This window comes from Pseudomyrmex gracilis, unplaced genomic scaffold, assembly GCF_002006095.1.
Source record: "Pseudomyrmex gracilis isolate BER0280 unplaced genomic scaffold, ASM200609v1 scaffold_328, whole genome shotgun sequence".
NCBI classification, from domain to species: Eukaryota; Metazoa; Arthropoda; class Insecta; order Hymenoptera; family Formicidae; genus Pseudomyrmex; species Pseudomyrmex gracilis.
In genome coordinates, this window is record NW_018020912.1 from 109,815 (window position 1) to 124,618 (window position 14,804).

Genomic DNA, 14,804 nt, shown 5'->3' on the forward strand with positions numbered 1-14,804 from the left:
TGAGCCAGTCGACCAAATTGCGATCATCAGCGAAACAAGTAAGTCCGTGTTGATCTACGGCTTGTGAAAAGGCGGCTGCACGCTATTTTATTGCGGCGTATTGTTTGCCACGTACAACGGCTTGCACTCTCTAGCTGCTTAGCCTGCACCTAGCTTTGCGTTCTGTGATTGCTATATTCTCGTGCCTGCGCTCGTTACCTTTTGTATCTTTTCGTTTGTACTATTTCCGATTATACGGCCTTAGCTTGTTCTGTCTCATATTTCTTTTATATTATTTCTTCTATATTATTTCTGTTATCTAATCGCTTTTATATTATAGTGTAACATATCGTTTTCTTTTTCTATTTTTCTGTATATCATTTCTTTTATATTATTTCTGCCTTAACTCTATCTTGTATTTCTACCCGCGTAATAAATTGTCAATTAATTATTAATTTGTATTGATTAATTCTAATTCTCTCTCCTTCATCTGAGCTTCCTATCGCGAGGTCAAGGGACAGCCTGCATTCCGAATTTTTACTCAACCCAGCCCCTCTCCGTTCCTAAAAGAGCTAGTCGGCCCGTTGTGTCGAGTGACGCTGATTTTTGACGCGATTCCGCGTCTGGCGCCCAAAATTATAACCAAGTATTCGTCGACTCGGCCCGGCGGTGCTCGTTCCGGATCATCTTTTCTATTCTGCCCGTGATTTGACGTTGCCTTCTCGCGGACGCTCACCCGAGTTTCGTGAAGTAATCTCCGTTTGCGGGGAAGCGGCGCGAGAATTACGTTACCACCGCGAAAAAACGTCACAATATATACATACACATGTAACAAATTCAACTTGTAAATTTTTACAAGTAAGTGTTTTTTAAGTTAAAAACTCAATTCTTATATTCATACGGGATGCTGAATTTGCATCTCATATATGACAGACCTCGGATACCTCCCTAACTAATTTTTAAAATATTGCAAAAAAAACTCCTCGGCCAGGAATCGAACCTGAAATCTTCGGCTTACCGGATATTACGTATAATAGTAATAATTCAGAAATTAAGGAACACAAAAAATAACACAAGTAAATTTACTAAACTATAAAGTAAGTATTATTCTTCTTGTACACAAATAAAGTTAAAAACAATATTTAGTAGTTATTTATATTTTTCACAATGGTTCAATTTAATCCATATAATGTAATAATGTTGCTTTACGTAACTTTTACTGCTTTGAATTTACCTACAAGTCCAATAACGTCAGAAGAACGAGAAACGGCAAGTAAAATAGAGGTGATGTTGCAAGAAATGCGTGATGAAAGATGTAACATAGAAGAAGAAATATCTTTGGATTATGAAAATGATAATGATATTTCAGAAGCAAAACAAGTAGAGCTACAAGATGTAGAGCACGAAAATGAAGAATATATACTAACTCCTAAATTTGTATGTACCACAGATGAACGTATTCCGCATGAATAGCGTAGGGATAGCGTTGCGTTTGGGATTTTGGTGGGTTTGGTGACATTTGACAGCCAAGGCTGTAGAGTAAGGAGATATTTTTAGTAAGAGAGATGCACAAAACAACGAGTTTTCGCTTATTCGGTTTCTCTTCTCAAATTGAACTTAGTATAGATGTGTATTTAAAACATGGAACTATTTGGAACTATTCTTTAAAACTTTAAACGGTTCCGAAAGTATGATCTAATCATAAGTGATCATCTCTCAACCATTGTGCAACTGTTGAGTTTCTGAACGTAACCAATATCGGAAAGCGGCCGATAACATTCGAAATTAATCATAAATAGTCGTAAACATAATTTGGTCTAGATCTAAAAAATTCCAATTCTTCTAACCTCTGCATCAATCATAATCCTTCTCTCGAGTCCAGTGGGCCGTTTTTTCCTCTAACTAGAAGCGTTTGTGACGTTACAAGTTTGCGACTCTCTTGATACTCTTTCTGATAATAATAAAAGATAATCTATCTATGAGAAGGAGATTGAATAAACAAAGTTCATTTTTATACAAAACTCTATTTATTAAAATATCAATATATGTTTACAAATATGTTTATTTGTGTATTATTACAGAATATTTGTGTAGTTAAAATGTGTAATTGAATGAAGGGTTTGACATTAGTATAATTGTCCCTCCCTCTGTTTGGACTTTCCGGGAGTCCGTCTTCGGCGACGCGGCAGGCCCCCGGGTGGGCGGGGGCAGCGCCGCGGTCACCTGCGGGACAAGCGCAGGCCCATCAGCCTGCGTCCCGCAGTCCGCCATCTCCTTCCTCGACGCGCCTACTAGGAAGAATTCCTTCGCGTAGGCCGCGTCAAGCATCTCGCGCGTCTTGCGGTACCAGGAGGCCGTTATTTTGGCCTTTTCTTTGCTCGGCCGGTGCTTTTCTTTGAGGGTCCTGACGCGCTCCTTTAAGTGCGCGCCAGGCCCGCCCCGCTCCGGTCTAGCCTGTCCTGGGTGGTAGGCGAAGGCAACAATGCTCTCCGCAATACCCTTCATTGTGGCCGCCATGTCCCTCAGGTTCTTGACATATCTTTTACTGAACTTTTTGGACGTAAAGGCCACCTTCAATATTACCTCTACAGGTGTGTAGGTTCTTTGGACCATCTCAGCCGCAAAGGAAACCGGCCCCGGAAAGTTGGAGGACCGTAGCTCCACGGTGTCGCTCCAACACCGGTCCTCCAGCTCTAGTACCGCTTCCGCTCGCCTCGCAGCAAGGAGCTGCTCCTCGGCTGCGACGAGCTCCAGGAACTCGGCAGCCAAGGCAGTAGGCGATAAGCCCTCACCTTCAGCACTCTTACTAGTACTGGGAGCCAATATGGAGGCGTCCTCAATCACCTCCATTACGTCCGAGTCTCCGGATGGCGGTGGGGATCCGGACACGCCAGCGAATGGCGGGGAGCGAGAGCGTTTCCTCGCCGGCCCCTTCTCCTCTTCTCCCTAGAGGGCGACGCCTCCTGCGTCCATTCTCGCGAGAGAGACACGCGTCCCGAACATCTTTTTGGCGTCTAGGGCCAAAACGTCCGGGCGCTTCTTTGCAGTAGCTGTTTCCGTCACTGCCCCTGCGGTGCAGGCAGTGGTTAGCCCATGACGCGATGACGACATGGGGGTGCTTGAGACGGCAACAACCCCACGCCGGACCCTAAATGTCCGATCACTCTGGGCCGTTAGATCCTTATCCTCTTCTGAACAACTCATGTTTGCTGCAGAAGTAGTGGTTTGACTTTGGAGTTTTCCTTCTCCTAGGCCGGCTGCCCACACAGGACTGACGAGCCCGGCCTGCCCGGGTGCGCTCTTGGTCTGGCCGCTTCCCGTGGACCTGTCCGGCAAGGGAGACGTGGGCAAAAGCAACTCGTGGGCAATCGGGACGTGGGCAATTGCAACGTGGGCAATCGCACCGTGGGCAATCGGGACGTGGGCTAACGGGACGCTCCCTACCGACGGCGGTGACAAAGCCGCCGTCAGTACAGTATGATTTGAAGAATTACGCGCAGGAGTTAAAAGAGCGTATTTGAGCAGCGAACAGAGTTGCTAGGAGAAATTTGAAAGAAGAAAAGGAGAAAGCAAAGCAATATTACGATAGAAAAGCCAAAGCATCAGTTTTTAAAGTCGGAGATAAGGTTTTAGTATATGATGAAACGCTTTACAGAGGCAGGTCAAAGAAGTTAAGATCTATGTGGATAGGCCCATATGAGATGGTGGCAAAAGTGTCAGACGTTACATACATTATTAAAGCGAAGAGACGCACGCAGAATGTACATATAAATTGGTTAAAAGCTTTTGTTGAGAGTTAAAAAGAAAAGAGACTTACCAGGTTGCCTCACTTCGAGGCAGAAGTGATAGGACTATTAAAGAGTGTGCGACGGGCAATGGAGGCCTCAGGCAGATCATCTCTGGACTACTCGCCAGTTCCTGATTCGGCGATGCGGGCGGAGGTCTCGCCGTTTGGAATATCACCTCCTCCGAGTGCGCATTGCTGGACGCCGGCGGCTCCGGGTCCGGTGATACGGGTGGTAGAGACCTTGAGGCCACGAACACTACTTCCTCGGAACGGTGAGAAGTGTTAGGTGAGGCTAACGCGTCGCCGGGCGGTGAATCTCCAGGGTGCGAGACGTCGCGCACACACTTTCTTTGTCTGGTAAAGCAATGACGGGCACTGCAGCTGAGACGCGGGAGAGGCCGCGCAACCACGCGGTCACGACACAGAAGTAGCACAAAGCGCGCGTAGCGCATTGGCAGCGTCGGCGTGCGGACATTGTGAAAAAAGAACTTGTAAAAAGCCACGAAGTATTTGTGCCGATGATGGACAAGACACTGACGTTCGTCGTCGCGAGAACCTTGTTCCGGAGCAAGAACAAAGAGGTAATCACGAAATGACTCGAATGAAAGTCCGAGAATTAAATGAAAGGAGTGATTAAAACTGCTTAGGCGAACGTCGTTTTGTCGTAGCTGACTCCGTTTGCAAACATAGCTAACCAAGGTAATCTACAAGTCTCCGAAACATTTTTTTTTGTTTCTATGGTTCTGCTAGGATGCAGCCTGTCGACGGGCCATGAGATCACGGGTTTTATCGGGAGCCAGGAGTGTATTTTGAAAAAATAAAAGAACATTATTGTGTAGAGTCTAGTTGAAAAATAGTGGTCAGCGTAAACGTAGATACTAATAGTCAGAGGCAAAATCAATTGCGTGAGTTAACTCGAAATACGCATACAAAATTGTTAAAAACTGGAGTTTTTGGATGGAATAGCTCGAATGAACGACAGCATGGTTGTCTTGCTAAAAAAAAAGATATGGAGCAACTTAACAAAGTGGTATCACATATCAAGTTTCTTAGTGCAAGTTCTAATAAGGAGAAACAAACTGCTTATTTGGAGTAATAGACGCGGAAGATGAAAAAGTGATAAGTGAGCAATTAAGTGACTTAAGTCAGAGTCAGGAAATCTTGCGCGGAGCGGTGAGAAGACAGCTCGAGATTTTGAATAAAACAAAAAAAAATTAGTGCACGTAAATAATTTAGAGGAAACGTTACAGTATAAGCAGAAGATAATAACAAATGTTACCGACAGAATAAGCATGGAGTTAGACACGTATGGACAGTGCAAACAGCTAGATGAGTATTTTGAAACAGCCAACGCAGTAGTATCGGATCTGTTAAGAGATGCCGAACAATTAGTAGAATTTATGTTACATTTAAAACGCAAAGTGATTCACCCGGCGGTGGTATCACATGAGATCGTGCTGGCACAGTTAAAGAAAGCGGTACCGGGGTTGCCGGAAATGCATTTTCTATTCAAGGTAACGGCGGGATACTAAAATCTGACCGAAAAGTTTGGAGACACAGTTGCGTATATGAAGGGTTCAAAAGTTGTAGCGATGATAAAGTTTCCTCTGGTCACGTACCCCGTAAATGAGTTACTACATGTGCTTCCTCTACCTGTGCATAGTCACGATAACGTATATGCGTTAACCTTTTCGCTCCGGAACTGGTCCATATATGGACCAGCAAGAAAAGCGAACGTAATAGATGTTTATAAGGTCAATTTAATGCACTAAATTTAGGAAAAAAATTGAAAAAAATCCTGGTTACTTTTTTAACCTTCAGAATTAACTTTGAAGGGGGGGTAGCAGGTTATTATTAACTTTTTTAGCTAAAATGCAAGGTCAATTTTAAAGAAAAAATCCCCGGAGCGAAAAGGTTAACGACCGTGAGATATAGCGTTATTAGCGTCGACAAAAAAGAAAAAACGTACTCGTTGTCAGCGGATGAGCTAAATCGCTGCAATCAGTTTGGACGACAATATTTTTGCGAACAAAATGTTGTCGAGCATTATGTCAATGATGAATCACCGTGTGAGATATGCACGTATTTACATGAAGAAAGAAACGTGTGAGTTGAGTTATTTAGTAACAAATCAAACATTGTGGCTGGCGACGCAAAGTTCTTTGACCTGACTTTGACACATACGAGCGAGCAGGTCGCTATACAGTGCAAAGGACGCGCGGAAGTTGTCGGAACAATTAAAAGAACGGGTCAGATGACGTTGACCGTGGACTGCAAGTTGCTGACGCAGAAAATTTATATCAAAACGGGAAAAACACCAACCGGCACACAGGTGCACGTACAGGTATACGTACTCGGGTATAATTTGTCGGTGCCCAAAATCACCTACACGTGTACAGAATTTCACCGGTGTAAAACTACAATCCGTACTAGACAGGGAAGAGTTAGTGCGAATAAGCAAAGAAATTAGCAAGGTTTCTGATAACGTAGGTGATGTACGTTCGTCGTGAGGCATTCACCCTCTCATGGTTTGTTCACTATCTGTAGGCAGCGTGTCAATAATTGTAATAATCATAGTGGTAAATGTTGCGTGGAAGTATGTAAACAAGTGGAAGGTCAGTGTAACCTATCCCTATCCTATTCCTATCCTAGTGTAAAAAAGACAGATCACGTTTGTACTGTCCAAGGTCAAGTCAAACTTCCGTATTGTTTTGTGTATATATACGAATGTTGTAAAATATAGATTAAGTTAGCGAAAAAACTGTATGTGTTTTCTTCTTCTTAGAAGAAGGAAGATGTTGTTCCAGAGTTATTATTGTTTTAAGTAGTGAATTATAAAATCTTTTATTGTTTCTGTGGTTAAGAAATTAGTTATTAGTTGCACAACGTGTTAAGAAATTGTGTTAGTTTTGAAATTAAGAAGTAAGTTTAATTAGCACAAAGTATGTTGTAAGAACAAAGACTTTTGGGCACGTTGCTTGATCAACGGAAGCAACAGGTCTGTCTCCGCGTGCTGACCAAGCGGGGTTAAGCAAGTAACGCAACATCGTTTTGCTGAGGTGTAGATGACGCGAGGTTATATGGGTAAAACAATGTTGCTGAATACTGAGAAGGAAGATAAAACGGCGCTGCGGAACCACAGCGCTAGAATTAGTTTACGAGATGTCGTACTGTGAAGTGGATTCTACAAGTAAAAAATAGACTTGTTAAGTCTAAAGTAGACTCTTTCTCCTGTTTCTCTAACGACTCATGTCCAAAAGAACTTGTACCACGGAAGCACAACAAAAATTTCTACAATTATGTAGTTATCTATACATGTGTACAAAGTTATATCATAAAACCTCTATGTAATCTTACATCTTTATGTAATCGCATAGTAATACATATTTTGAGATAAGTTTTTTCCAAAACTTATTTTTAGCATCTTTTATATAGGAAACTTGCGTTATATACTTCGATAAAGATAATGATTTTTAAAATAAAGATTTTTTTATTCTCAAAATATTTCTATGTTGCAGTGCAACTAGACTTGAAAGATCATTGAGCATATGTATATTGCAGTTTTTATATCGCATATTATATATGTAATATATCACGCACGTATCACTCACGTAAACACAGCGCGAAGTAGTTATGTACGTTATACGTGAGGATATTTTGCAATAATTTTTCATAATCTAAAGACTTTAATAAAATAAAAATTAAAAAAAATTAAAATACAATAAATAAGATAATAAGACTGTAAAGTAGAAGTATTTGCCACATAGGTTTAGCGTAATTGCTGAGTTTACCGATTTATACATGTGTAATACTAGACGCTTTTAAATAAAGATACTTTTATTCTTTGATTGTATTTATACTGTTTTAAAGAATAGTGTAAGTAGTTTACCGCCAACTACATTTTTCTAATGTTACTATTTATACATTTATTGTTTATCTGATCGATTGATATATATGTATATTGTATATTATACTTTTATCAAAATCAAGATGGTGACAAAGTTAACTTGTTAATGTAGTCTACACAATTAAATTGGTAAAAATGTTTTATTCAAAAATATCGCTACTTTTACTTTGCAATCATTTGGTAATTTATTAGTTATATAATGTAGTATATTTATATAATGTATTATACATAGTAGTTTTATTTATTTAGTTATAGAATAGGAGTGTAGTAAGCTTCAATAAATTCTTATAAAACAGGAAATGTATAATGGCCATTTGAAGCAAAAAAACTGGTGTTAACGTGTGTATGATAGATGCATTACTTTATTCAAGCAGGTAACATATAATAGAACATTTTCGGCCTTAGATTAGGCCTTTATCAATATATATATGAATATGATGTTCTTGAATTAAAACTTATACAAGTCACATGATTACAATATAGAAATATTAAAGTAACTGAGGATACTCAGTTCTATTATATGTTAACTGAGGATACTCAGTTACTTTAATATTTCTATATTGTAATCATGTGACTTGTATAAGTTTTAATTCAAGAACATCATATTCATATATATATTGATAAAGGCCTAATCTAAGGCCGAAAACGTTCTATTATATGTTACCTGCTTGAATAAAGTAATGCATCTATCATACATACGTTAACACCAGTGTTTTTGCTTCAAATGGCCATTATACATTTCCTTATTTAGTTATATTTTTGTATTCATAATATATGTGTTGTGACGTAGTATCCGCGTTTTCCTTCGCCACAAAAGTTTAGAATTTTCGCGGGAGCTCGGGAATGCGAGCGGCGTTGTACCAGCGCCAAGATCCTCCAGGGCTTGTTTGAGCTGAGCTGTCAAGCCCCTGAGATACAGACTAAGATGATCGAGACGGACTGATGGCGCAGGACGACGAACGACGGTGACGTGCTCGTTTTCTAATCTGTAAGCCACAAATCCGCGTTGCTTCAGTTTTGTGGCCAGGCTAGTCGCTAAGTCTCGCGTTTGTTCATGTAAGCAAGGATGTAATCTTCGCCTTATTTTGGAATTTTGGTAGCGGCTAGAATCGGGCCTCACGAGGTTTCGTTGCAACTTTTCGTAGGATTAAGTGCATGATACGCAAGTGTTTGTTACATATTTGAATGCCCTGAAAATACGGATAAGTGACCGGGTCAAGCAGCCGTTTGTCGATTACTCGTTAAAGTACTGTGCATGTCTTATTATTCAGTAATTGTTATTCTTACATGCCAAGCATCGGTACTCTGCATATTTATCGTCATGCCGATACTTACCAACCGAAATCGTTACTACTACCATAAGCAATCATTTATCTGTGTGATCCACTTTTTACACGTCAGCACTCTTGTGTCCACGTAAAGTGTCTATCTGTCTTCTAAAACTTCAATGTCCCGAACAAAAAATGCACTTCTCACGGCCACAATTGAGGATATCCTGACTAGATAATACTCAGAGTTATTCTCATTTTATGGTTCTATAAGTTAAACCATTTTTTATCACTCTCCCTGATTATTTACTTACTAAACACTTATAATTTTTACGAAGCAATGTGTGACACGCCTTCTGTACTCGAGAGTGCAAGAGAGAATGAGAAAGAGTGAAAGAGATTAAAAAAGAGTGCGACATTAAGTGAGAGAAAGTGCGAGAGTGAGACAGAGTGAGAGAGAGTATAAGAAAGAATGAAAAAAAGTAAGAGAAAGAATGAGAGAGAGTGAGAGAGAGTGGGAGAATGAATGAAAAACAGTGAGGAGTGAAAGTAAGAGAAAGAAGTGGGAGAGAGAGTGAGATAGAGGAAAAAAGATAGTGATAGAAAGAGAGTGAAAGAAAAAATGAGAGGGACACAGAAGCAAAAAGACAGAGCAATAAAGAGAATGCAACGAGAGTGATCATACGAGGAACATAAGAAAGTAGTATTAAATACGTGTTGAACCAACGACTAAAATATCAGTAGATGAACAGCTGTATAAAGTACTAAATGCTATATTTACTAATGGTTTGTGAAAAGAATCATTATACAAGTATGTGTAGAGATAAAAGATCGAGTTGGCTCAGAATTGATGGTGTTGAAAGCAACGCGGGCATACACGCTAACAATGCCAGAAGCCTGCCAGAAAATTTTGTTCGCGTTGTGGTAAGAACGGAGTCCTCACCAAGGACTGCCATTTATGGCCGAGAAATGACGCAAAGACCGTGGAAGGCGCCGTGACTGCCCGGTCCAACGAATAGAATTTTCATACAACCCACGGCCACATTGTACGATTATGGTCCGCGAATGCCCGATAGAATCATCGATAGACACGGGCTCGGAATTGTCATTTATCAACCAAGAAGCAGCGAATCGAGCCATAGAACAAGATTTTAGGGCCAGAAACGTGGAAACGCAAGTGAGTCTCGCCGATGGAATCAGAACACCAATTCGGCAATCCGTCCGAATGACTTTTGAGATCGGAGGCACAACGTATAGACATCAATTCCTGGTGATGCCACTCCTTACACCGGTTCTCATCGGCCTCGACTTCTGGAGCAAGCTGGGTCACGCGATATTAGCACCTTGTTGTGATCGGGGAAGATGAAGGACTTCTGTGAAGAATAAGATTCTTGTAATATAAACTGGCGTAGTTTATTACTATATTCTATACAGTTAACGCACGCTTTACACTGGCACTTAGCCGTTGCTATACTGCGGTAAACTCTCCGGATGGACTCGGAGCCACACAGTATTCAACAGCTACTCACGATCTGTCTGTCGTTGCTTGCGATCGATCTTTTAAAGGGATCGATTGTGTCCACTCAGTAACTCAGCGACTTAATTGCTACTGCACGTATGCCGCTGACGTTGCGTGCTGCGTCTGTATTCTACTTAATACTACGCTTAACAAGCAGATTTCATTTACGAGGAAATGCTGCTTGTTACTTTTTTTAAAACAAATTCGGGTCGATTGAGCAATGACGCGTACCTCCCGCAATTGCTCAATGGCCCGTACGAAACTAAACTAAACTTCACTAAATTTCACAACATTTCCTCCCTTCTTGAAAGAAGAAAAATGTATCGCCATTTTCCGCTTACTATACTAAAATTCGGGTACCGCGTGCCCGATCTGTCGAGTACTTGGCTTTAGATCCCGAAGACTGAACATTTCTCGTCTTGCTCGGAGTTTCCTCCTTTGTAACCAAAAACATAAACAACGCGAGATATATACAATCACATTCCCAACAACATAGTTATTAAATTTCTCAATACTCAAGAAGTAACATCACACAAGTATTATAGCAAAAAGAAATTCCATCTAAACAAAAAAATACTAACACTGCAAACGAATACAACAAACATCAAACCGATAAAATACTATGTAACACAAAGAGATGAGTCATCCAACAAGCACACAGTTAAACATAGAAAATCAATTCCCCACAAACAATTTCAATTTAGTTTTTACCCACCTAACCACAACAATAATAACACACACTGCATCACCATAGACCCTAAGCAGTTCCTACATATTACCAATTCTAATTTCAACTTAAATAATAAATGGTTTATTAACCTCACAAATCAAGTCATTCCTAATCAGGTTTCAGAATTAATACAATTCGGTGAAAAATTCTCTCTTCCACCAAAACATAATAAAAATAAAATCATCTATGAAACTATAAAGGATGTTGAAAACAATATCAAAAAATTCGATCCGACAACGAAAGCAAACATACGTAAAAAACAATCTAACTTTTTCAACAAATTTATCAAAGACAAAGAACCACTTTCGAAAATAGAAACAGACTTAATAAAGAGATCAAATCAACATCTAAATTTATACAAAATAATCCCAATATGATGTTCACAAGAGCGGACAAAGGAAATACTACGGTTGCCATTACCAAAAAAGATTACTTCAATAAAGTTAATGAACTATTACAAGACAATAACACATACCTACTCATACAAAAAAATCCAATATGCAAAATCGAAACCGAACTCAAAGACATACTTAACAGATGGCTTTTGAAAGGNTTCATCGAAAAAAACACAAAATCTAGACTAATATCCAGTGATTCCNTATTACCACGCGCCTATGGCGTTCCCAAAATCCATAAACCACATTGNCCATTCCGTATAATAGTTTCAACAATCAACAGTCCATTACATTATTTCCCCATATATCTACATAAAATCATAAACAAAAGTATACCTACGTCACCATTCTACATTAAAGACAGTTTTCAATTATACAATGTTCTTACCGATCTACCTATACAAAACGATTACATACTGTGCTCGTTGGACATCACATCCTTGTTCACAAACATACCAATAGACCTAGCGTTAGATAGCATAAAAAACAGATGGAAANACATTAAATTACACACTAAGATTAGTCAAGAGGAATTTATATTAGCAATACGTTTCGTAATGTCGTCAACGTATTTNACTTTCGATAACAAAATATACAAGCAAACATTCGGTACTCCGATTGGGTCACCACTTTCACCTATAATAGCAGATATCACTCTCCAAGATTTAGAATTAAAAGCTCTTAATTCACTAAAATTCAACATTCCATTTTACTACAGATACGTTGACGACATTGCGCTATCCATCCCTAAAAATCAATTGAACAAAGTTATAAATACGTTCAATTCTTATCACCTAAGATTACAGTTCGCATATGAAATACAACATAATGACACTCTCAACTTTCTAGATATAACAATTTGCTTAGAAAACAGAAGGTTAACTTGCGATTGGTACCACAAGCCCACATCTTCTCGGGTAGATATTTAAATTTCTTGTCACAGAGTCCATTATCATATAAAATAGGCACAATTTACACATTAATAGACAGAGCAATATTATTATCGAATCCCAAATTTCATAACAAAAACATACAATTTTGTATTAACACTCTCATTATCAACAATTATCCAATAGACTTACTTTTCAAAACAGTAAATAGAAAGTTGAGATTGTTATTTACTAAGAAACTTAATAGACATACCATTAATGAATCAACACAGGATGATGAACGTACACAATATTTTGTTTTACCATATATACCTATCATTTCAAAACATTTCAAAAATTTAAAACATAAAAACATTAATATCAAACCAGCATATAGAAATTTGAATCAACTCTCAAAATTTATCAAAACTCACAANGATCAAGTTCCACACAACAAACAAAAAAATGTAGTCTACTGCATTCAATGCAACACGTGCGATAAATGCTACATAGGGCAAACTAAAAGACAATTACACACTAGAACAAAGGAACACATTAACCTTTTCGCTCCGAGACTGGTCCATATATGGACCAACAAGAAAAGCGAACGTAATAGATGTTTATAAGGTCAATTTAATGCACTAAATTTAGGAAAAAAATTGAAAAAAATCCTGGTTACTTCTTTGACCTTCAAAATTAACTTTGAAAGTCAAACAATGAAACTGCGTATTTGCGCTTGAAAATTGGTATACCTACGTTTTATGAGTCGCTGAATACGATAAAATTAGTAAAAAAATTCTAGTGACTTCTTTGACCTTGAACTTTGAAAGTCAAAGTATGAAAATGCGTATTTGCGCTTCAAAACTTGAAAATTGGTGTACCTAGATTTTACCTGCTATAGTAAATAAGAATATTAGTAAATAAGTCTAACTACCTCACCGACTTTGAAGTTTGAAGATCAGTATGTGCAAAACATTATCTTATCTGAAAATCAATAAACAAACGTTTTTGGTACGCTGAGGTGACACTAGCTCTATCAAGATCGTCTTGTCATCTTTGTTTCGTAAGTTCGGAGTATAAGTACTGAATGATAACATATGTATATCTGTATGTTTTTCATTGTGTAGTATCTAGAAGTAATAGCTATGTCAAGGTCACTTTTTTTACATTGGTAATTCTATAAAAACATTTCTCTGTGCACTTGTTGAAAAACCTGATTTTATAGGTGAACTCCAGGTAAAAGTATCGGAAAATTGTCATTTTTAGTAGCATCTGACAACGAGATAGTATTTAGTTCTTTTTCACACTTCCACGTATATATTCTAATTAGCATAGTAGTTGTTCGTTATTGTTATTACATTTTGCTATTCAAGAAGTGTTCCATCACTTATCTTTGAGATAATGGCTGACGATGAAGCTTGGACAAGCGGCGAATCTGAGCCAGAGGAAAGAGACTCTGACGATGAAGAAACATATGATATTGATTTTGAAGATTTAGAAAATGTGGAGTATGTCGAAGATCAAATTTATGAAGACTCGTGGTTTTTTCCATCAATAAAGGATTTCAACGGTACCTCTGAAATCAATCAAAACATCAATGTAGCAGGTAATACACCTATAGACTTCTTCAATTATTTTTTTGACTCCTCACTGATTGAAATGATTATTGAAGAAACTAATCGTTATCATTTTCAAAATCCTGGAATTCAAAGTGACCATATGAAGCCTTGGACTCCCTTTACAAAAGAAGACTTCGAAATTTTTCTTGGCCTTTCGATTCTCATGGGACACGTTCGGAAAGGCGAATTACATAGTTATTGGTCGACTGATCAATTAGTACAAACTCCAATTTTTCGTCAGATGATGTCTCGCGACAGATACTTGCAGATTTTGTGTTACATTCATTTTCACGACAATGAAAATACGACATTGGATATTGCAGGCCATACTTTAGCGAAAATTAAGCCAGTAATAGATTTTCTTCAATCTAAATTTTCAGCAGCTCTCACTCCAGGGAAAAAAAGTCTGTATTGATGAAAGTCTATTACTTTGGAAAGGGCGGCTTAGATTCAAACAGTATATACCTTTAAAGCGAAATCGGTTTAGCATCAAGCTGTTTGAGCTAGTTGACTATGAAACGGGATTCATTCAAAACTTTATTGTGTATACAGGAGCAGACACTGACTATAGAAAGTTCGGATTAGGTGTTCCTGGAGATATTGTCGCCCACTTCTTAGAACCATCGTCAGGGTCGCGTTGTGTATGTTGACAATTGGTACACATCGCCTGCCTTGGCAGAATTTTTGCATGACCGAGATACTGGTCTGTGTGGGACAGTAACAGCAAATAG

At 38.8% G+C, this 14,804-nt stretch overlaps 2 protein-coding genes across 2 annotated transcripts; both read left to right on the forward strand.

Moving 5' to 3' along the window:
• The first annotated feature begins 11,563 nt into the window (after positions 1 to 11,563).
• Positions 11,564 to 12,514, forward strand: LOC109860104. The gene has a single exon (XM_020438972.1). The coding sequence runs from the start codon at positions 11,564 to 11,566 to the stop codon at positions 12,512 to 12,514; it is 951 nt and encodes a 316-aa protein (XP_020294561.1).
• A 1,341-nt stretch (positions 12,515 to 13,855) lies between these two features.
• On the forward strand, positions 13,856 to 14,488 carry LOC109860106 (piggyBac transposable element-derived protein 2-like). The gene has a single exon (XM_020438973.1). It carries the CDS (start codon positions 13,856 to 13,858, stop codon positions 14,486 to 14,488), a length of 633 nt encoding a protein of 210 aa, XP_020294562.1.
• The last annotated feature ends 316 nt before the right edge of the window (positions 14,489 to 14,804 follow it).

Excerpts from the sequence above, each read along its gene's own strand:
- LOC109860106 (XM_020438973.1), top strand. The coding sequence starts at position 13,856 with ATGGCTGACGATGAAGCTTGGACAAGCGGCGAATCTGAGCCAGAGGAA.